A 21,050-nucleotide genomic window follows, 5' to 3' on the forward strand; every position below is an offset into this window, starting at 1 on the left:
GGGCCTGCCAGTCAGTGAGTCAGGATGTGTGAAGGTCTGCTTCCTCTTCATCTGTCATTTACTATGCGTTTGTTGGTCACCAGGGGCTGGACAGGCCCTGGGGTGTAATACCAAGCAACGAAACAGAGCCTGTGTCCTTATGGACGAGGCTCCTCGGTGGGCAAGGCAGGCGTTTTGCCCAGAGTGAGGCTGAGTGTGGAAAGGGCGGTACAGAGCCTCAGGTGACAGAGTTGTTTGTCCAGCTTTGTGGTCAGCCAGGGCCTCCCAGGGGAGCTAAGATCTGAAAGACAGGTTGGATTGCACTAGCCCAAGGGGAAACGAGAATTGCATCTTTGGAGGGAGCAGTGCGAGCTGGGGGGATTGGAAAGTTAGTGCAGCCGGAGCAGAGAGTGAGAACCTGGGTGAAATGAACCTGGAAAGGGAGGCGTGTCCTGGTGGCGCAGCCTTGCAGGTGCGAAGGAGCGTGCTCCCATCCTGAGCAGAGGGAAGGAACCAGTCCTGTGGGTTAGTACTTGGGTATTTGACTAATTAAAACAAATTTAGGGGTACAGTAGGCGTGGATGCAGACCCACCAGTAAGGAGGGCTTTTGCAATCCTCCAAGAGAGAGATTATCATAGGAGTTAACAGTAATCACTGCAGATGGTGACTGCAGTCATGAAATTAAAAGACACTTACTCCTTGGAAGGAAAGTTATGACCAACCTAGATAGCATATTCAGAAGCAGAGACATTACTTTGCCAACAAAGGTCCGTCTAGTCAAGGCTATGGTTTTCCTGTGGTCATGTATGGATGTGAGAGTTGGACTATAAAGAAAGCTGAGCGCCCAAGAACTGATGGTTTTGAACTGTGGTGTTGGAGAAGACTCCTGAGAGTCCCTTGGACTGCAAGGAGATTCAACCAGTCCATCCTAAGGGAGATCAGTCGTGGGTGTTCATTGGAAGGACTGATGTTGAAGCTGAAACTCCAATACTTTGGCCACCTGATTCGAAGAGCTGACTCATTGGAAAAGACCCCGACCACGGGAAAGATTGAAGGCGCGAGGAGAAGGGGACGACAGAAGATGAGATGGTTGGATGGCATCACCGACTCAATGGACATGAGTTTGAGTAAACTGTGGGAGTTGGTGATGGGCAGGGAGGCCTGGCGTGCTGCAATCTATGGGGTTGCAAAGAGTTGGACACCTTCAGTTGGAAACGACTGAACTGAACTGAAAACTGAACGAACTTTTTGGCCAACCCAATGTTCGGCTTTACATAGATCAAAAAGTTCCTTTTTGATAAGAGGAGGAAGATGCCTTCATAGTCTTTAAATTGATTCAGTGTTTTCACTCTCAGGATCTTTTACTCACAGATTTGCAGATGATTGTGTTTAAAGATAGTATTGAACTGACATAGAAGTCAATAATACTGAATTAGAAATAGGAAATAATAATATGAAGCCCTTATCTTTACTTTGTTTTTTTCTAGCTAATTTGTGGCACTGGGTCAATGAGGCTTGCGGCCGCCTAAATGGAAATAAGGTAAATTTAGAAATCTAAAGTGCCTCCTTTAAGTACTGTTAACAATTTGGGGAAATTCCCTGGTGGCCAGTGGTTGGGACTCTGAGCTTCCACTGCAGGAAGCTTGGGTTCGATCCCTGGTTGGGGAATTAAGAGCCTACCCATGGAGTGCGTAGGTTGCTATCGCTATTATTAATCAAATATTGAGCCAAATTGTGAATGAGTAAGGGGGTGGGACCTCACTTCCCAGGACTGATCCCAAGGCTAAATGCTGTTTTCTTTGCCTTTCATTCTGTTTAGGTCATCTCTGTGCCCTTGTATTATTTACATTATTATTTCAGTACCAACCTCGACTGCCCAGGACAGACCCCTAGGAGAGAAGAGCGGTCACATTCCTTCCCTTTGTAGTTATTTTGGTGGCTTTTAATTTGGATATGACTTCAACATTGTCGGGGAGCAGTGAGAGTAGTATAAAAAACTTCCACGTGCCCTCTACTCAGATCCAGCAGCTGTTTATGTTTTCACAAAGCTTTATTATTTGCTCTCCATATGTGTGTCTGGGCTTCCCAGGCAATGCTGGTGGTAAAGACCCTGCCTGCCAGTGCAGGAGGCTTAGGAGATGAGGGTTGGATCGCTGGGTCAGGAAGATCCCCTGGAGGAGGGCATGGCAACCCACTGCAGTATTCTTGCCTGGAGAATCCCATGGACAGAGGAGCCTGGCGGGCCACAGTCCAGGGGGTCGCAGAGAGTCAGAGACGACTGAGCGACTGAGCACAGCAGCGTGTGTCTATGCATATGTATATTTCTTCCTCTGGAATCTTCTCAGAGGGGCAGACACCATGCTCCTCCATCCTTAAATACTCCCATGAGAGTTTCATCGGAACAAGGACATTCTCTTATGTAATCATAGTACATTTATCGCAATCAAAAAACTTAGTAGTGGTACAATACTATTATAGAGTGTACATTTGATCTTAAGATTTCAGTAATTATCCCAGGATATCCTTTTTAGATCCAGTTTCTTAGGTATTTTGTTGTGTTAGTCACTTAGTCATGTTTGACTCTTTTCCACGCCACGGACTGTAACCAGCCAGGTTTCTCTGTCCATGGAATTCTCCAGGCAAGAGTACTGGAGTGGGTTGCCATTCCCTTCTCCAGGGGATCTTCCCAAACTCGGGGCTCCTGCGTTGCTGGTGGTTCTTCACTGCCTGAGCCACCACCCGGAGTTCACACTGATTTCTGTAATTCTGGTCCCAGCACTACAGGCGTCATTGTAGTCTTTCCTTATCTGTGCTCGAATCTTCCCTTCTCCCGTAGCAGGAAACCCCGTTATTCTCAATATATTTACTCATTTACTCAATTCCAGAATACACAGACAGTAGTTTCAGAATTACTAAGCCATACCACAGCAAAAAGCAAAGCTATTAACTAGAATTCAATATTTGTTTATGAGTTTTTTTTTTTAATTGAGATTGAGAGCATAGGTGAGATCCAGTGTTCTGAAATTACTTGGGTTAGCTCCCTCCCTTGCTTGGATGTAAACACGCTGCCCCCTTGGAAATGCAGATTCATCTGTTTCTGGTTGGGCTCTATTTGAGGGTTCCCCCCACCCCCTAATCCTCAATACCCCAAATACAGCGCAGCAGTGAGCATTCCATCTATACTTGTTATGGTGGAAATGATTACCATAAACACCGTTTTCAGCCGCGTTTAGCAGAACCACGTTCTAACGCTGGTATTAACGCTCTGCCTTCTGAATTTAAATCAGCAGGAGTCCGCAGGCAACAGTTTCAGCTGCACTCACGTGGAGGCCGCCAGCGCCCGCGAAGTCTGTGAGGGTGTCTTCCTGCTGACGCTGGAACAGAAGGTGTTTTCTGAAGACACGTGCCATCCGGAGGTGGGGGGCGCGTGCGCAGCGGCCTGTCCCCTCCGGGGAGACGCCGAGATGCTCTCCTTGGTCAGCGAGATCGACGGGGATCCCTGCAGGCCAGTGCCCACGGAGGACGAATACACGGACAGGTCCCCCCGGACCGCAGACTCCGTGGTGGCCCTCACCCCGCCTGGAGGCCGGTCGCCCTTCCCCGAGCCCCTGGAGGTGGGCGAGAACGACAGCTTCAGCCAGTGCTTCACGGGGACGGACAGCCTGGAGGGCTCCGAGAGCCCCCGCCTCCCCGTGCCCCCCTGCAGGACTGCGTGGAGGCCCGCGTCCCCCAAGAAGTCCTTGCACGGAGAGGCGGGCGGCGGCCGGTGCCCGCACTGGGCAGCCGGAGCCCGCTCTGCAGACGGCTGTGCAGGCTGTGGGGACCTGACTTCGGGGGACCCGGCGCCCGGACTGGAGACCCCCCCGAGTGGACCCTTGCCCCAGTGCGCCTACGGCATGGGCCTCCCGCCCGCAGCAGACCGGGCCGAGGCGGGGGGCCAGCCCCCGGACGCGGCCGCCGCCGAGCTTCCCGGCCCCACGAGGGGGGGCCCCGGTGACCAGCCGCCTGCCTCAGGTAAGTGACTGTCCCTCCGGCACAAAGGCCTGGCTCGGTCCAGGGTCTGCGCGCGAGTCACCCGCCTTCGGGTGAGCAGGGATGCGCAGTGGGAAAGTCCGCTCCTGTTTTCTCCTGAGAAGCCTCTTTGCTGGGTGGGTTTCCGTTCAGTCCGCACGTCGGGTTTGTGGGCTGTACTCTCTCTCTCTGCGGACTCTCTCTCGGTTTACACGTGTCTCGTGCCCTTTTGCCTTCAGGCTCCTCAGGACGGGGTTAGGTCTCAAATCCCAGCATTAAGCCCTGAAGTGTTAACATTGACCTCAGGACTGGCTGAAGTCAAGGCATTCCCTCAGATTTATGGATTTGGGTGTTTTTTTTTTTTTCCTAAAGCAACCTAGGCTTCAAATCCCACCCCACAAAACTCATAAATTTCAGGACAACAAACAAAATTCTCTAGTTAATCCTTGAGGAATTAGTATTTACTGAGGGTAATTCGCTTGATTCTGGACCAAATTAATGAGGCAGTAGCTGTCCTTTGGTGCTTTTTATGAGAAGCCTCTTTTATAGTCACTGCATAGGATGTATTTATGGAACCAGGAGGATGGTTTTACAATTTAAAATCACGATTGAGATTTATTGCTGCATCACTGCTTAAGCAGGAGTGACCCACCAGTTGTAACATTATAGCTTCTTTCTGTGAAGGTAAAACACCCTGTTTTATTGTGTAGTTACAAGGAACTTGGTCACTGATGCTGAGGGCTTCTTCTGGCTCTGGAGATTATTTGCTGTATTATGGGAAGCAGGGAGGTCAGGGATCTCTTCCAGAAATTTCTAAAAGCTCTAGACACTCTCACCAGAAAAATAAATATATGAAAAGTGAAGTGAAAGTGTTATTTGCTCAGTCCTGTCTGACCCTTTGCAACCCCATGGACTGTAGTCCTCCAGGCTCCCCTGTCTGTGGAATTCTCCAGGCGAGAATATTGGAGTGGGTTGCCATGCCCTCCTCCGGGGGACCTTCCCAGAACATCACAGGCAGAGTGCTCACCCTCTGAACCATGTGCACGTGTACTATTTAAAGGGCCTCACAGCCTCCTCCCCTCTGCAAAACCACAAAGCCCAGGCAGGGACACCTTTATCCTGGGATGCTTTTGCTTTCCTGCCTCTTTGTTTAGACCGCCAGCAGCTCTAGCAGCCGATCTCGGAATTGTTTTATAACCATGAGGCAGCTCCATCTGGCCCTGAGTGGGGACCGCTTTGTCTCATGCTGGCGATGACTCCCGGCTTATTGAGTAGAAGGGTGAATTTGAATCTGTTTTCCAAGCTTTGCGGTTTGGCTGTACCTACACAGATTCACTGCTGTGTCAATGCTCGATCGGCTCTCAGTCAAAATGAAAGAGGGAGATAAGCTGGGGGTATTTTTCAAAGAACCCTGATGTATATTTCCTTCCAAAGGCCTCAGCTTTCTTTTTTCAAAGATTTTAAGGGATCTCCATATCTAAAAGTTTGGCTCTGCGGTTCCTTTGTGTGGTTCTCTTTCTTTTCTGGAGGTGACTTTTCTTTCCACTGATTGGACACACACACAAAGCGTGAGGTCTTGGGGCTGCAGGGAGCGCGGAGCCTCCACGGGGCAGGGGCCAAGTCCCTGACTCTGCTGGGACAGAGCCCTTTCTCAGTTGCTGACGTCACAAAGGTACCGTTGCTGCCGTGTGAAAAACGGACGCAGTTCTAGGAAGAGCAATGTTGGCCAAAGAGAAAGAGATCATTTTTTTCTTCCTTAGTGTCATGATATCAAAATGGCAGATTTGAACTGTCCTATGAAGAGTTAAAACAGTGCCCATCTCTGCTTGTATCCTTTATTTCTCTCCAGCATTAAACATCTAACCATGGAAAAAAGGGGAAAAAAATGTGTACCATCCACTAAGTGGTGTTAATTTGCAAGAAGTTTACACTGCTTTTTCTGTCTAAATCTGGTGCTCAGCCATATAAAACATCCGCAGAGCGCTGCCAGCAAGCGGGCCAGATCGTGTTCGCCTGAGGAGCAGCCAGACTGAGTTTTGAGGCTGCGCTGTTTCCTGTATAATTACTTCTACATGAATGGCCTCCTGGTTCCTGGTCCAAACAGCACTTTCTCGTTATTGCTTTTTCTTTCTCCTGGCTGTGCCAGGTCTTAGCTGTGCAATGCGGGATCTTTAGCTGTGTCATTAGTTGGTGCCCCTCCATTGAGATCGTGGAGTCTTAGCCACTAAACCACCAGGGAAGTTCCTCGTTAGTGCTGTGCTGTGCTTAGTCATCAGTCAGTCGTGTCCGACTCTTTGTGGCCCCAAGGACGGTAGCTCACCAGGCTCCTCTGTCCATGGGGATTCTCCAGGCAAAAACCCTGGTATGGGTTGCCATGCCCTCCTCCCGGGGATCTTCCCAACCCAGGGATCAAACCCAGGTCTCCCACATTGCAGGCGGGTTCTTTACTGTCTGAGCCACCAGGGAAGCCCATTATTACTTTAAAAAAAAAAAAGAAAGTTCACTTGCCTGTTCCAGGCCGTAGTTGTGGCTTGTGGGATCTAGCTCCCTAACCATGGATCAAACCCGGGCCCCCACACTGGGAGCAAGGCGTCTTAGCCGTTGGACCACCAGGGAGTGCTTCTTTACTGCTTTTTAAAAACTGTCATGCTTTATGTTCTATAAAAACGTGTGAAAGAGGATGGTGCTTGGGTAAAAGTTATGAGTGAGCTTAATCCTAAAAGGCACCATCTTCTTAGGACTTGAGGGAGGTGACCTTTTTATTGGCTTTTGGATTTATATGTGTGAGTATTTAAAATGAAAAAAAAAATCTTGCAACCAAATCAAGGGGTTTGTGCAGAAATGACAGGCCTGGACACTTCCTCAGTAGGAAAAGCACCTTCTTGGCACCCAACTTTTGCAGACGACGATAGCTCTTCAAACAGCTCCATAAGCATATCTTTCAAAAATAACACCCAACGGTAAGTCTATTATAGCCATGTTACAACTCTTAAAGAGCAGGGAGGATTGTCAGCCAAAAGCAGTGGAGAGGAAAAGACGCTATGGTCGAAGTCTGTGTAACCGTGCCCTAACTGACACCTTAAAGTCTCCTGATGATGTCATGCTGGTTACCTAGTGACAAGCTCTTTCACCTGGAGTTTGCAGGCTTCTGTCTAGAAAATCATTCCATGTACAAGAAAGAACGGCTTCTGGTGATGCAGGTGTCACCAGCTGGCCGGTGACTTGATTCTGGCTCCTGAGATGACATAATTGGTTCAGACACTTCTGAGCTGGAGAGAGGTGTTTCTTCACGGGGCTCACAATAATTCTTCATGAGCACAATTAACGATTCTTCATGAGCACCAGCTACACGATTCTCTATCAAGTCTTTACTGAGGTTCTGCTGAGACATGGAGACATGGAAAAGTTTGGAAGTAGGGATGGACGCCAGGGAGTGGAGAACATGAAAAGAATCAATAATCTGAGAAAGTGCGGCCCCCCGCACAGGCCCCTCTCTAGCGGGCGCCCCGTGGGCCCCTTTGCCAGCTCGCCCACCTCCACGTGGCCCCTTTGGCAGGAACCTCTCCCCTTCCTGCTCGAGCCCACATGCTTCCCTTCGTGTGGCTGCCTCGTCCCTGCCCTGTCCCCTTTCCAGAGCACCCAGTGCCTTCTGACCTTCAAGTCCCTGCTCAGATTTTGTCCAACTCTTTGTGACCCCATGGATTATAGCCTGCCTGGCTCCTCTGTCCACGGTTTTCCTGGCAAGAAGACCAGACTGGGTTGCCATTTCCTCCTCCAGGGGATCTTCCAGACCCAAGGACTGAACTCAAGTCTCTTGCACCTCCTGCATTGCAGGCGGATTCTTTAGCACTGAGCCACCAGGGAAGCTCAAATGCTGCTTCCTAAACAAGGGAAACTCCCTGTCTGTGCCCCCAGCAGCCCCTGGTAACAACCCCTGGCATCCTTCTCACCGAGCCCAGGATACCCACATCTTTAACAACAACCATCTTGAGGCAGCCACGGCCAGTTATTTGGTAGGAGTTGCCATGACCGTCACCACGCCTGGCCTTCCTAGTCTCTCCCAAGGCAGCTTGCTTCTGCTGCTGCTAAGTCACTTCAGTCGTGTCCGACTCTGTGAAATCCCAGAGTAAGGATGCTGGTCCATCCAAGCGGCACAGACACACCCAGGCTCAGGCCTGGGAGCCTGGGACTCAGGAGGGTGAGGGCCCCACCCGACTCCCGGGTACCCCTTCCAGGCCTCCCATCCCTGGGCCCCACCCCGTCCTGAAACGACTGTTTTTGACCATCCACTTCCATCCTGTGAGACCGATAAGGTCTTTTTATCCCAGTTTTCTTCCCCTTTCTCCCCTCCCCTCAAGCAAAGAACAGTCCTCTGTTTCTAGCGCGCTTCTCTTTCCTGCCGAAATGCCATCCACTAACTTGTATTGATTTTGGAAGGTGAAAAGTGTTAGTCACTCAGTCATGTCCAACTTTTCTGGGACCCTATGGACTGCAGCCCACCAGGCTCCTCTGTCCATGGAATTGTCCAGGCAAGAATACTGGAGTGGGTTGCCATTCCCTTCTCCAGGGGATCTTCCTGACCCAGGGATTGACCCTGGGTCTCCTGCACTGCAGGCAGAGTCTTTGCTGTCTGAGCACCAGGGAGACTTTGTTTACTGAGCCACATGTTTGACATTTAGCCAAGTATTACAGGAGCAGGCATTAGCTCTAGGACTCTATAAGTTAAAAATACTTTATAGTTCAGTTATTTGGTAATAAAATTCAGCATTCATTGGTGCTAAAAGTCAATGCATTATTTCAAAATATATGAAAATTTTGTTCACTATATGCTTTCATTTAGTCCTGCTTACCTTCTTTCTGTTCTAACGAGGCTCATTTTTGGAAAAGGTTTCATTTATGAGCCATTCTAAGTAATTTTCAAGCATGATTCAGAATGGAACTATTAAATCCTGCTTCCCTTCCCATATCATCATAGACCCAGTTTCTTCCAAATGCCTGAAACAGATCTTACATTTCCATAAAAAGGAAAATCACATGAGAAGCATATGGGTTAAATATAAAATATGTTTTTAAAAAATTCCAGAAGAACCCAATATAGCTTGGGTAATTTGAGTGTATTTGTGTATATTTTTAGTTCTTTTCCTTGGAAGAAAATCTACATGACAATTAGGTGATAATATTTGCTATAGTTCTTGTGATTTAATATTCATACATCATGCATTTTAAACAACATAATAAGCCTTTGAGGAGACAAGTGTGCATTACCTTGCTTTAAAATGTAAATTCTGTCAGGAATTGGGTTCTTACAAGGAAGCTTATTCTCTCTGCCTGAGAAATAGTGATTCCATGGAGCTTGCTATGAAAACAGGGAGTTCACAAAGTATATACATCTTTCTGGTCTTGATAAGATACTTCATTTGTTCATTGTTTCTGTTGACTTAAAATGCTATTTTTAACTTTCTCAAATGACCTGAAAATTTTTCCTAAATCACATTAAATATTAATGTGAAGCCAACCAACCCATTTTAAATGTTAGAAACTTCAGATTTTCTAATTTAATGAAAACCCTCAAGACTTCCCTGGGTAGTCCAGTGGTTAAGACTCCATGCTTCCAATGCAGGGGGCTGGGGCTCAATCCCTGGTCAGGGAACTGCACACCACGTGCTACAACGAAGACCAGGTGCAGCCAAATAAATAAATATCCAGAAAATAAAAAAGTCAGAACTCTCATGTCATGCTGGTTCTCAAAGCATCCTTTTAGATAGCCTTCACATAGAGGTCTAACAATCGCCTGTGTTAAGAGATATATTAAGACTGTTCTGACATCCTGAAGGTTGTATTTTTATCAGTGATATCAGAGGTATGAGAGTTGGACCATAAAGAAGGCTGAACACCAAAGAATCGATGCTTTTGAATTGTGATGCTGGAAAAGACTCTGGAGAGTCCCTTGGACAGCAAGGAGATCAAACCAGTCAATCCTAAAGGAAATCCAACCCTGATTATTCATTGGAAGGACTGATGCTGAAAGTGAAGCTCCAATACTTTGGTCGCCTGATGTGAAGAGTCAACTCATTGGAAAAGACCCTGATGCTGGGAGAGATTGAGAGCAAGAAGAGAAGGGGACGACAGAGAAGGAGATGTTGGATGACATCATTGGCTCAATGGAGATGAATTTGAGCAAACTGGGAAACAATGGAGAACAGAGGAGACTGACGTGCTGCAGTCCCTGGGGTTGCAAAGAATTGGAAGTGACTTAGCAACTGAACGACAAAATCAGAGGTATGCGTTACCAGATGCTGGCTAAGTTTGGCTTCCCTGGTGGCTCAGACAGTAAAGAATCTGTCTGTAATGTGGGAGCCCCAGGTTCGATCCCTGGGTTGGGAAGATACCCTGGGGAAGGGAATGGCAACCCACTCCAGTGTTCTTGCCTGGAGAATTCCAAAGACAGAGGAGCCTGGAGGGTTACAGTCCATGGGGTTGCTGAGAGTTGGAACTGGATGAGCGACTAATGCTTACCTTCTTACTTCCTCACAGAAATCCTATGGGCACATTCCTCACCCAGGACCACACAGCGAGTCAGCAATGAGACCACAACTCATACAGCTGATTCTGAAGCCTGTGCCTTGAACCATGGCATGGTCTCCCTACAAATCAGTGCCAATGATACTGTTTTCATTTGTTTATCGTGCACTGGAGAATCCTCAGTGAGCCACAGAATACAGGCAAACTTGGGCCAGGATCACTGGCTACTCAGGTTGAGCAAGGGGCAGTGGTGAGGCCAGGCCAGGCCCAGAGGTTTCCACGGGAAGAGACGCTAGTGTCTGTGTCAAGAGGTGATGGCTCCCCTGGCCTGAGTCCCCTCTGTTGCAGTTACCAATTCTTTGGTGAGGAAGGCTCTTTCTTCCACATGCCTCAAACCTCATCCTGTTTTGCAAGTAAAATAAAGTTAAAATAAATGCCAGGGGCAGCTTTGATTGGGAAAAAGCTGGCAGAAAGGCAGCTTCAGACAGTGAGGAAGAAGGAAGTGACTGGCCTGGTTTAGCTTGTATTCCCAGAGGTCTGTGGCTTGTACGTGTGTGCTCAGTCGCTTCAGTCGAGTTCCGCTCTTTGTGACCCCATGGACTGTAGCCTACCAGGCTCCTTTGTCCATGGTTATTTCCCAGGCCCCTCCTCCAGGGGATCTTCCTGACGCAGGGATCAAACCCACGTCTCCTGCAACTCTGGCATTGCAGGTAGATTCTTTACCTGCTGAGCCACCGAGGAAGCCCCTGCAGACAACTGGGACCTATAAAGACCTCAAGATGCCTTAAGGCATCTTGGACAAGTCTCATGCGCCCCATTCCTTCTTCACATTCCCCCCTTACCAGCCAGAACATCCTGTTGCGTCCTTGGTTCTCAGTGGAGAGAGCTACCCCTTCCAGGGCATGCACCAACTGCAGAAACCATGGCAACCATGGGGCACCCACCGTGTGGACATGCAGTCCTATTGCCTCACCACCCCAGGGCCTCGCCCTGTCAGGTCCATTCGCACGACCATGTAAAACCCGCTGAATGGTAGAAAGCAGATCTTAGGGAATGATTAGTTGTAGGCAAGGCCAATTCTGGACTGAGGCATAACACAAGATAAGGATATCAGCAACTCACTCAAAGCCTTGACCTCCTCTTGGACTTGCTTGGTGGTCCAGTGGTTAAGACGCTGAGTTTCCAGTGCAGGCAGCACACGTTCAATCCTGGTCCGAGAACTAAGATCCCATATGTTGCATGGTCCAGCCAAAGAAAGAAAGAAAGAAAGAAAGAAACCTTGACCTACTGTAGTGCTACCTCCAAGTCACAGCTGACCTGCATGATGGAAAACGAGACAGTGGGGGAATTCGTGTAGAGTTACTCAGATGAGCGTTCAAACCAGAGATGGTTAGAATGATGGATCACTTCAGCAAGAAAACAAAAGTTGGTTAGATATCTAGAGGTAAGTGCCCTTTCAGTCTTCAAGATCAGTTGAAATCCTTCAGCAAGACAGCAGTGGGAAAATCACATGGCTGCTCGAGACCTTTCCCCGTTGGGAAGTGTCATGAGCACAGCTGTTAGATTCTGGGAGGAGTAATGCCAGCCTTGCACCTGTGAAAAATTCTTTGTTATTTCCCAAGCGTTTTCTAAGCCACCATCTCGTTCGACCCTACGCTGTCCTGCCAGGCATTCACACATCCCTGTATTCATTCACTTCACATTTATCATGTGCCTGCTCTGGCGCTGCACCTGCCAGGCTAGATGGGCCTGAATGCTGATGCTCGTTTCATAAAGGAGCAGACTATACTGTTAGGTGGTTTGTCCCGGATTCCACAGCGAGTCGAGGCCAAGCCGGGGGGGGTGGCGGGAATCAGGGCTTTCAGAGCCTGTCTGCTCCTCCGTCCCAGCCCCGTTTCTGGCCCTCCTGGGCTCGGGAAGCTGCTGAAACCAGCACCCCGCTAGTCACTGTCACGCACTTTCTGCTCTTCAGGGAGTGAGACACCACTCTAAGCCACCAAAATCTTTTTGCTATTGAAGTTGAGACGGCGGAGACTAGCACGCCATTGAAGTTAGTAGATTACTTGCAGGTGAGTCTGCATGTGACAAGGCTGGGAAAGAAGGGTGTTAGTTTTCATTATTAAAGTCACGTTAGTCAGTCCAGGGGGGAAGGAAGCAAGCCTGAGGCACTCAGGTGCGGAGTAACGGCAAGCTGGTGTGATAATGCTGCCCGTCTAGCATAGAGGGGACATGTCATGAGCTCTGGACTCGGGGTGTTGTACCACTGTTACTGCTTCCCTGGTGGCACTGGTGGTAAAGAACCTGCAGGAGACATGAGGGGCGAGGGTTCGATCCCTGGGTCGGGAAGATCCCTGGAGGAGAGCATGGCAACCCACTCCAGTATCCTTGCCTGGAGAATCCCATGGACAGAGGAGCCTGGCGGGCTATAGTCCACGGGGTCGCAAAGAGTAGGACATGGCTGAGCGACTGAGCACACAGGGCACGTCACTGTTATTACTGTAATAGTGACCTAGCTTAATCTTAATCTAGCTCCACTTAACCACAGATGAACCTGCATTCTCCTAGCCTCTGTAGAGGGAGCTGATGGAAGCCGACCACACACTGACGGATGACTCACAGCTAGTGGGTCACTCTAGGCTGGAACGCCTGGGACCTGCTGCTCCTAGCCAATGAATGGCCAAGCTTACTAAAATCCATGGGTCATCCCAGTCCCATGAGTGTGAGCTGATCCTTTTGTAATTTAAAACTTTAACTGTACATTAACTGGCTTAAAAAAATGCATTTGATAAGCATGAGAATTATTTCTATGAAAATGATGAGGTGCTTCAGGACAATTCAAAGAATGAGCTGCCAAAATCGTTTTGTTGTTGCAGGTGGGATTGGTGAGACTGTGCAAGATTGGGGGGATAAAACGCTAGAAGGATTCTGCGCTTGGACCGCCTGGCAGCTGACTGAGTGCTCACTGTACTTTTTAAAATATAATCTAAATTTTGTAATCAATTGTTTATTCGGCTGCTCTGGGTCTTGTCTGCGGCACGCAGGATCTTTAGTTGGGGCCTGCGAACTCTTAGTTGTGCAGCACGTGAGATCCAGTTCCCTAGCCTGGGGTAAAACCCGAGCTCCCCGCATTGGGAGTGCAGGGTCTTAGCCGCTGCACCGCCAGGGAAGGCCCCTCCTTTCACTTTAAATGAACCAAAACAGGATCAGAGGCAAAACCTTCGGGGTATCGCTGATCCAGTCAGCAGACCTTCTCTCAAAGGGACAAGTCTCGGTAGTTCTCTCAGAAAGTGGGTGTTGAAAGTTCTACAGCAAGTGACATGTGACGTGAACACCAAGGAAACATATCGTACAATCTGTGTTGTAGGGGCACTGGTGGATATCCTCTGCAACTCAAGAGTTTTTAAAAACTTAAGTTCTTTCTCAGTAGAGAAAAGTAGATCGGCAGACAGGTCTGCAATATTGAAACATGTCCAGTTTATAAACTGTTACCTCCCCAAAGAGTGACACTAAGTTAGAGCATCAGTGAGGGGGAGAACACAGAGCAGGGCTTCTGAGGGCTGTCTGTCACCAGCTGTGAAGTTTCCAGAGCCCAGGGCAGTGAAACTACGAAGCCCCTTCTGCAAATATTAGTAAGAGTTTCAAGACAGCAGCAACATTAAACAAGCCTGGGGCCCTTCTGAGCACAGGGTCCTGGGTGGCTGCACGGGTTACGTGCCCCTGAACATGGCTCCGTTGCCACTGACTGCTACTGGCAAATAAGTAGAACTTCTTAAAGAAGTCTTGTCTGTACCAGTTTATTCCTCTCATAAAAAGTCAGTGTGAATAGGACAGACTTGGACTTGATCAAAGATGGTCTTTATCATTAATTGTACTTCTGATAAGGAAATACATGAAGAATAAAATTGAGCATCTCATACTCTTTCTAAGTAACTGGTCTTTACATCCTAATTGTCAGGAATTTATAAAGTTTTGTTTTTTTTTCGTTCCTCCCCCCTCTACTTTACCTCCCCATCCCAAGAATAATATTCTTGATCCAATCTATGGATCAAAGAATTCTGAAATGTTTAAATATATCTCTTATGCAAAAGGGTTTGAGTTCTATTCTGGAAAAAATTAGAAAATAAGAATATAGACCCTATAGAGTAAATCAAAGATATGTTGGCCACGAGGCAAAGGCATGGAATGAAATTCTTAAGAAGAAAAGTTTAACACAAAATCTTGACGTGTAAGAGGATGGTTTAAAAACTGTTTTTCAATCTGAGTTCAGACAGACTGAAGATTCTGACAAGGAATAAGGTTAACAACAATGGAGTCATGATGATGATTTGTTGGAAAACAAAATTTTAAAGGATGGAGAAATTATATATACCATGACAAAAACAGATAAATCAATATGAAGAGGATATTTGATTCAAGACCATAAATCAGTCATACTTTGGTGAGCATTGCCTTGTGTGTAGGTTTATATAATTTTGGAAAAATGACAGAATCAGCAGTCAATGTTGAAATAATAAAAAGCTAGAAGAAATACACCAAGAAAAAAAAATCACACTTTAAAGCCACTTACAATTGCTGCTCTTATTAAATAAACATAGTATCTTTTGTTTTTTATTGTTAAACATGGCATATTTTAAACTGGAATGGAATGTTTATGGTATACACGTATCACTTTTGATTTCTCACATTGACTTTTGTGTTTAACTAGTGATCCCTCAACTAGGAAGACTTCTCTTGGTTATTATATTCATTCATTCTGCTGCTGCTATGGTAGGAGCCCTTGTGTCAGGCTTGGTCGGTTGCTGAGTTACTTGAAAAAGTCATTTACAAGTTCATATCTTAAACATCTTTAACTTAAAACACATAACTTACATTCACACATTGACTTTTTTTAGTACAGGGACATATGTGTTGGTTGGTTATAGTTTCCTGAGCCTTTTTCACATTAACCACACCATCCTAATTCCCAATTTCTGTTTCTTTAGTGGGGAATGAGAAATTATAGATCTTTGCAGAACAAATTTGAGTGTAAACTCCTTCTGCATTTTTAAAGACTCCTTTTCTTGTTTTCTTTTAACAGAGGCCTTGTCCAGTTCAGCAGCTGGTTGATGTCTTTTGTGTTTAGTGTCTCACATTTATTTGGGTCATTGCAAAGCATTCACTTTAGTTTTCTTAGAAGCATTTGCCTTTTTTCACACTTACCTTTCACAACTTTACACAGAGAGAGACAGACCTTGGGTGTACTGCAGGCTCAGTTCCAGACCACCACAAGAAAGCACACATCATAGTCAAGTGAGTCGCATGAACCTTTTGGTTTCCCAGTGCATATGAAATTGTGTTTACACCATACGCTGTCTACTAAGTGTGACAGCATGTCTAAAAACAATGTAGATACCTTAAAAATCCTTTATTGCCAAGAAATGCTGACATTATCTGACATTGCAGGTTGCCACAAACCTTCAATTTATACAAAACCCAGTGTGTTCAAAGCACAATAAACTCAAGCAAGAAAACAAGGTATGCTTGTATTTAATTAGATTTCATGAGTTCAACTAGTTAAAAACAGACCTGAGAACTTGGTAACTGGTGGGAGCAGAAAGACATCGGCATACTGGAGAGTAGACCCCTAGCTTAGGGTGTGCTGGATTATAGGCACACCTGTTTATTTTTTAATTTTTGTTTCATATTGGAGTTTAGTTTTATTTACAATGTTGTTTTAGTTTCAGGTAGATAGCAAAGTGATTCAGTTATATGTATACCTATTCTTTTTCAAATTCTTTTCCCTTTTAGGTTATTGCAGAATATTGAGTTCCTACAAAGACAGAAGGTGTTTGTAGGTTATCTGTCTTAAATACGGCAGTATGTATATATCAATTCCAAGTTCCCAACTTATGCCCTCTTTCACTTTTCCCCTTTGTTAACTATAAGCTGTTTTCTGTGAGTCTGCTTCTATTTTGTAAATAAGTTCATCTGTATCATTTTTTTGATTCCTCATATAAGTGGTATCGTATGATATTTGTCTGTCTGACTTGCTTACTATGATCATCTCTAGGTCCATCCATGTAGCTGCAAATAACACTATTTCATCTTTCTGAAGGGCTCGGTAATGTGCCATTGTATGTATGTACCACTTTTCTTTATTCATTCCTGTTGATGGACATTTAGGTTGCTCCCGTGTTTTGGTTATTGTAAACAGCACTGCAATGAACACCGGGCTGCATTATCCTTTCAAACTATAGTTTTCTCTGGATATATGCCCAGGAGTGGGATTGCTGGATCATGTTTAAATGTTTTAGAGGGAATGGAGAACGTGTTGCTGAATGGAATACTAGCTAGCCTTGCCTAAGTTGCTTGGGGAATTAATAAATTCCCCTGCCACCACCCATCTAGGGTCACACCCAACACAGCTACCTATGGGAAAAACGGCGTGAGTTATAAATCCTCAATTATGACTTCCAATTTGTGGCTCATATTTGAAATCTGTTTTCATTGAAATCCCTGTAATGGGCCACAGGGCCTGTGTCAGCATCTCTGCAGGTGCCCTTTGGGTGGATGGAAAGGCTCCTGGGATTCCCTGGATGCTGTTGGTTCTTAAGTCAGACCATCCAAAATACGCCCTCCATATGGGAGGAAATCTCTTCATGGAGAGTAATGATAAAAAGTTTTACTTGTGTAAATTTTTATTAAGCTTTGTCATAACAGAGAAGGAGCAGAAAAGATGGCGTTAACAGTGAGGCGCTGTTTGTTGTGCTGTTCGCCTTCACTGGTCAGACTGAGATTCTGCTTGTGTTGCTGACGGTTGGGGCTTTGCTGCTTCTGCTTGGTTTCTGGCACTGATTTTCACCCGGGGTCATTTCTAGAGCAATTAGTCTTTAAAGTAGGAGGCAGTAGGTGTCCTAGTATTCACTGAACTTTCTATTTGGTTTTCAAAAGGCTCACTAATTAAAGACTGGCTAAATCCAGTCACCCACAAAAGGTCATGATAGAACACCCTGGGGACAAAACAACCCCCCACCTCAGGGTTCAGAAGGGAACAGTGTTTTGTAAGATTGTTTTTGAGTTGTTTTTTTTTTTTTTTTTTCCCTTAATCTTTTTCTAGGAGTTAAAAAAAAATGTTAAGGAAGTTAATTTCTGCTACATCCTGGGCCCACGTGGCCCCAGGGCCATCCAGGGCTGGGCTCAGGGACCTCTCCAGGGAGGGTAAAAAGATGGGAGCGCGCTGAGCGAGGAGGCTGGGCTGAGGTGGGCCCCGGGTCGGGTCAGCGGCGGCCTCCCCTCCAGCCTCTGCTGCTTTCCCGACACACGGACCACCGCTGCGCCCTGGGCCGTGTCTGCGGCGCATCCGTCACACGCGCGCGCCGGCCGCAACACCGGGGCCCATCCGTGGGCCTGCGGTGCTGCCCGCGTGCCGCCCACGCGGCCAGCGACGACGCCCGAGCTGCCTCCTCCTCGCGCCCCTCCTCCTCTCTGGGTCAGGCCGGGGGAGGTGACGGCGCGCGTGTCCGGAGCCGGGGGGGTCCACCAGCCTCCCGCCCAGATCCCTGACTCACTCTGCGCTTCCCTCTTCCTCTCCCCTGCAGGCAGTGTGACTGGAAACAGTAACTCCACGTTTATTTCCAGCGGGCAGGTGATGAACTTCAAGGGCGACATCATCGTGGTCTACGTCAGTCAGAACTCGCAGGAGGGCCCGGCGGGGCCGGGCGGCGGCGCGGGGGAGCCGGCGGGACGCCCGGTGCAGGAGGAGAGCTCGCCGCGCTGCGACTCGTTCGCTGGCCTCGGGCCGCGCTTCCCGGATGCGTGCGCCAGCCTCGACGTGGGCCCAGGACTGCAGGAGTGCGGCGCCCCGGAGCCCGACAAGGCCTCGCGGCCGGTGCAGGAGCAGGGGGCGGCCGAGACGCGGCGCTGAGCCGGGAGCAGCATTGGCGGTTCTCTGCGCCCCTCGGGGCCGCTGGGCCTGCACACGCGGGCCCCGCACGTCGGAAGCCGCGTCGCCGCCCGGCGGCGGGGCGGGGCGGGGCGGGGCGCGACGGGGCGTGGTCTTGGAGGGGCGTGGTCCCTGCTGGGCGCGGCCGTTGCCCGGGGTCTGCGCCTTCACGCCCCTGCGTTCGGTACAGCTGCGTGAAATGACCCGGCGTCCTTCGTCCACCTTGCTTAAATGGGATCGAGGACTTTGGCGGGGGGGAGGGGGGAATGTACGTTTGTTATTACTACTCTGCCGTCCACAGTCAAGTGTCAACGCATTGCACAGGTACACGTGGCTGTCTTCAGTCGCTCCCCTTTTTACCTCCTTTTCTAGTTCTTCTTCTCCTTTAACCTCCCATTATCAGCTCATCAGTGGTTTGTCTCTAAATGGCATCTGTTTCTACGGCTGTCCCGTTCCATTTGGGTCTGTATCCTCCCCCCCAGCCCTTTCTCCATATTTGATATTTGTATTTCACTGTCTTTCATTACGTTTTTCTTGATACTGTCTCCTCACCCCACCCCGTTTCTTTCTTTTTACTGTTTAACGATTTTCTTGAAAATTCTCCTGCGGGTGACGGTCTTTTTTATATTTCTTTCACCCCTTCTCACAAGCAGGTGCCTGTGTGCAGTGATGGAGGGGGTGGGGGCGAGGAGTCTGTATTAAGCACTTTTGGGAAAAGGCTAGAAATGTGAAACCTGGCGGGAAGCTTGGGAAACAAGAGGAGAGACTTTGAGCTTTTGAAAACTTTTCTGAGTTCTCAGTTTTTTTAAAGGAAGGGAGAATCCCCCTAAATATTTTTAGGTGTGTGTCAACTTCTGGGCAGCCCAAAGCTGCAATTTGTGTCTTTCTCCTTTAATCCATCTCAAAATGGTTCATCCCCATCCCCATCCATATGCCAAGATGAATGTGCATACCCATCCCAGCAGAGACAGCAGAACTTGGGTAACTAAGTCTCTAAAAATCTCCAAGTTTCTGCACTTGGCATTCTCATTCTCGAGAATGGGGAAAACATGGAAAATGAGTAGGATATGGGATGGTGGCCTGCACACTCAGTGAAAAAAAGAAGGTGCTGCAAAAGTTCAAGAAAGGAAGAATAAAGACGTTAATATGCATTGTTTCTTTCTAAACAAGAAGAGCATAAATGTGTTAGGCAGTAGGCCCCATTTTCTTCCTAAATATGTGTCTTTAGTTTAGCCTTGTAGAAGTGGAAAACATTCCTGTTATTTTCCGTGCATCTGAATTAAAAACCAAGTCCTTATATTGTGAACTTAAGAAGATGTATCACAGAGATGCTTTCTCTTAGCATCAGTGCTGTTGTGAGGAAACATACAGTGTGACCAGGTTGAAAGGGGTTACCCGGCGTGTTTCATCCATTGGGCCAGTTAGCCTTTGTTTTCCTCAGATACTAGAGTTACAATGCCTGAGCACATTAAAATTGATTTTGTGGATCTGGTAGGTTTTGAAAGTGCTAATAGTAGTCACTGTCCAGACTTCAGTGACCTCACACAAGGGTTTCTCCCTGTTGGTTGCAGGTCTGTTGGAAATGCTACAATAGTAGCTGTCGATGATGATTTTTAATGGAGAAGCAGAGGTGGCTCTATAATTTCTGTGGCTCCTTAGCAGACATGAAAAATGGCAGGAAATAAGCTTATTGCCAGAATGATCCGTTGGTGAGAATTTACTGTCTGCACTGCCCTTTGAGATAACATCCATCCAAAGAGAGATGTTATAAAAATGGAAGTAACTATTATACCTTTGGTTATATTACAGTTCACTGAGGAGAAGGCAGAGCTAAAGCCCCAAGTTTCTACTGTGACTGTCACATCTCACTGATACTTTACCTTTCTCTGCTTTCTTTTTTAAAATTTTTCCTACAAAAAGGCACTAATGGTAATTTTTGACACTTTCCCTACTTGGAAGTAACAAAAGAATGCTACAGTGAATGTTAAAGTATCTTGAGCTCCTTAAATAGAAGGTGCTAAATAAACGCATAAGAATCTACTTTCAGAAGAAGCTATATTCTTTGCCATGCTGATCCTTGCTAATTCTGTACTGATCCAAAGACAGTTAAATGATAGGAAATGGACAGCAAATATAGCTCTGTGTCTGTATTATAGAGTTGTGTGTGACAGATGTAAACAGGATGAAATGGAGACAGTAATGGAAAACTGGGGAATGTGATAAAGAGATTATTAAACTTATATTTGACAACACACTTTTTTTCATGGCTTGTTTAAACAAATCTTTTTGTGAAATAATGACCTGACTTCTTTCTGATCTCTGTGGCGTGCTGTGGTATCAAATGTTGGTTATACTGTGTCATTGGTGGAAACCTTGACAAGAGCTGGGACGTAAGGTGCCTTGTTTTAATAATATAGCCACCGTAGATCCCGCCAGTAAAACTCCTTAAAGTGCGGGTTGCTGTGCGGTGGAGGGGTTGAAGGGAAATGGAGCCTGGTGTTTTCTACCCCCACCCTAGTTCAACTCTCAGAAATAGAAAGAATTACTTTCTTCGCTCTCCTTGTAAGGAAAAGAGCAGTTTGAGTGTGAGATATTGGAACCTTCATAGGGCAGGAG

The 21,050-nt window shown here is 47.1% G+C and overlaps 1 protein-coding gene across 3 annotated transcripts in view; it reads left to right on the forward strand.

Annotated features, from left to right (window-relative positions):
• Window positions 1-20,688, forward strand: part of TNFRSF11A (TNF receptor superfamily member 11a) — a 58,313-nt gene extending 37,625 nt beyond the window's left edge. For 2 of the 3 annotated variants that reach the window (XM_027525924.1, XM_027525926.1), the window contains 3 exons: window positions 1,468-1,520; window positions 3,268-3,994; window positions 18,091-20,688. In XM_027525924.1, the coding sequence (XP_027381725.1) occupies window positions 1,468-1,520; window positions 3,268-3,994; window positions 18,091-18,416 (1,106 nt within the window). In that variant the 3' untranslated portion in view covers window positions 18,417-20,688. The remainder of the gene's footprint in view (window positions 1-1,467; window positions 1,521-3,267; window positions 3,995-18,090) is intronic. The other variant, XM_027525925.1, reaches the window with a different exon arrangement.
• The last annotated feature ends 362 nt before the right edge of the window (window positions 20,689-21,050 follow it).

Source organism: Bos indicus x Bos taurus, chromosome 24 (assembly GCF_003369695.1).
Source record: "Bos indicus x Bos taurus breed Angus x Brahman F1 hybrid chromosome 24, Bos_hybrid_MaternalHap_v2.0, whole genome shotgun sequence".
In the NCBI taxonomy this organism is placed as follows: domain Eukaryota; kingdom Metazoa; phylum Chordata; class Mammalia; order Artiodactyla; family Bovidae; genus Bos; species Bos indicus x Bos taurus.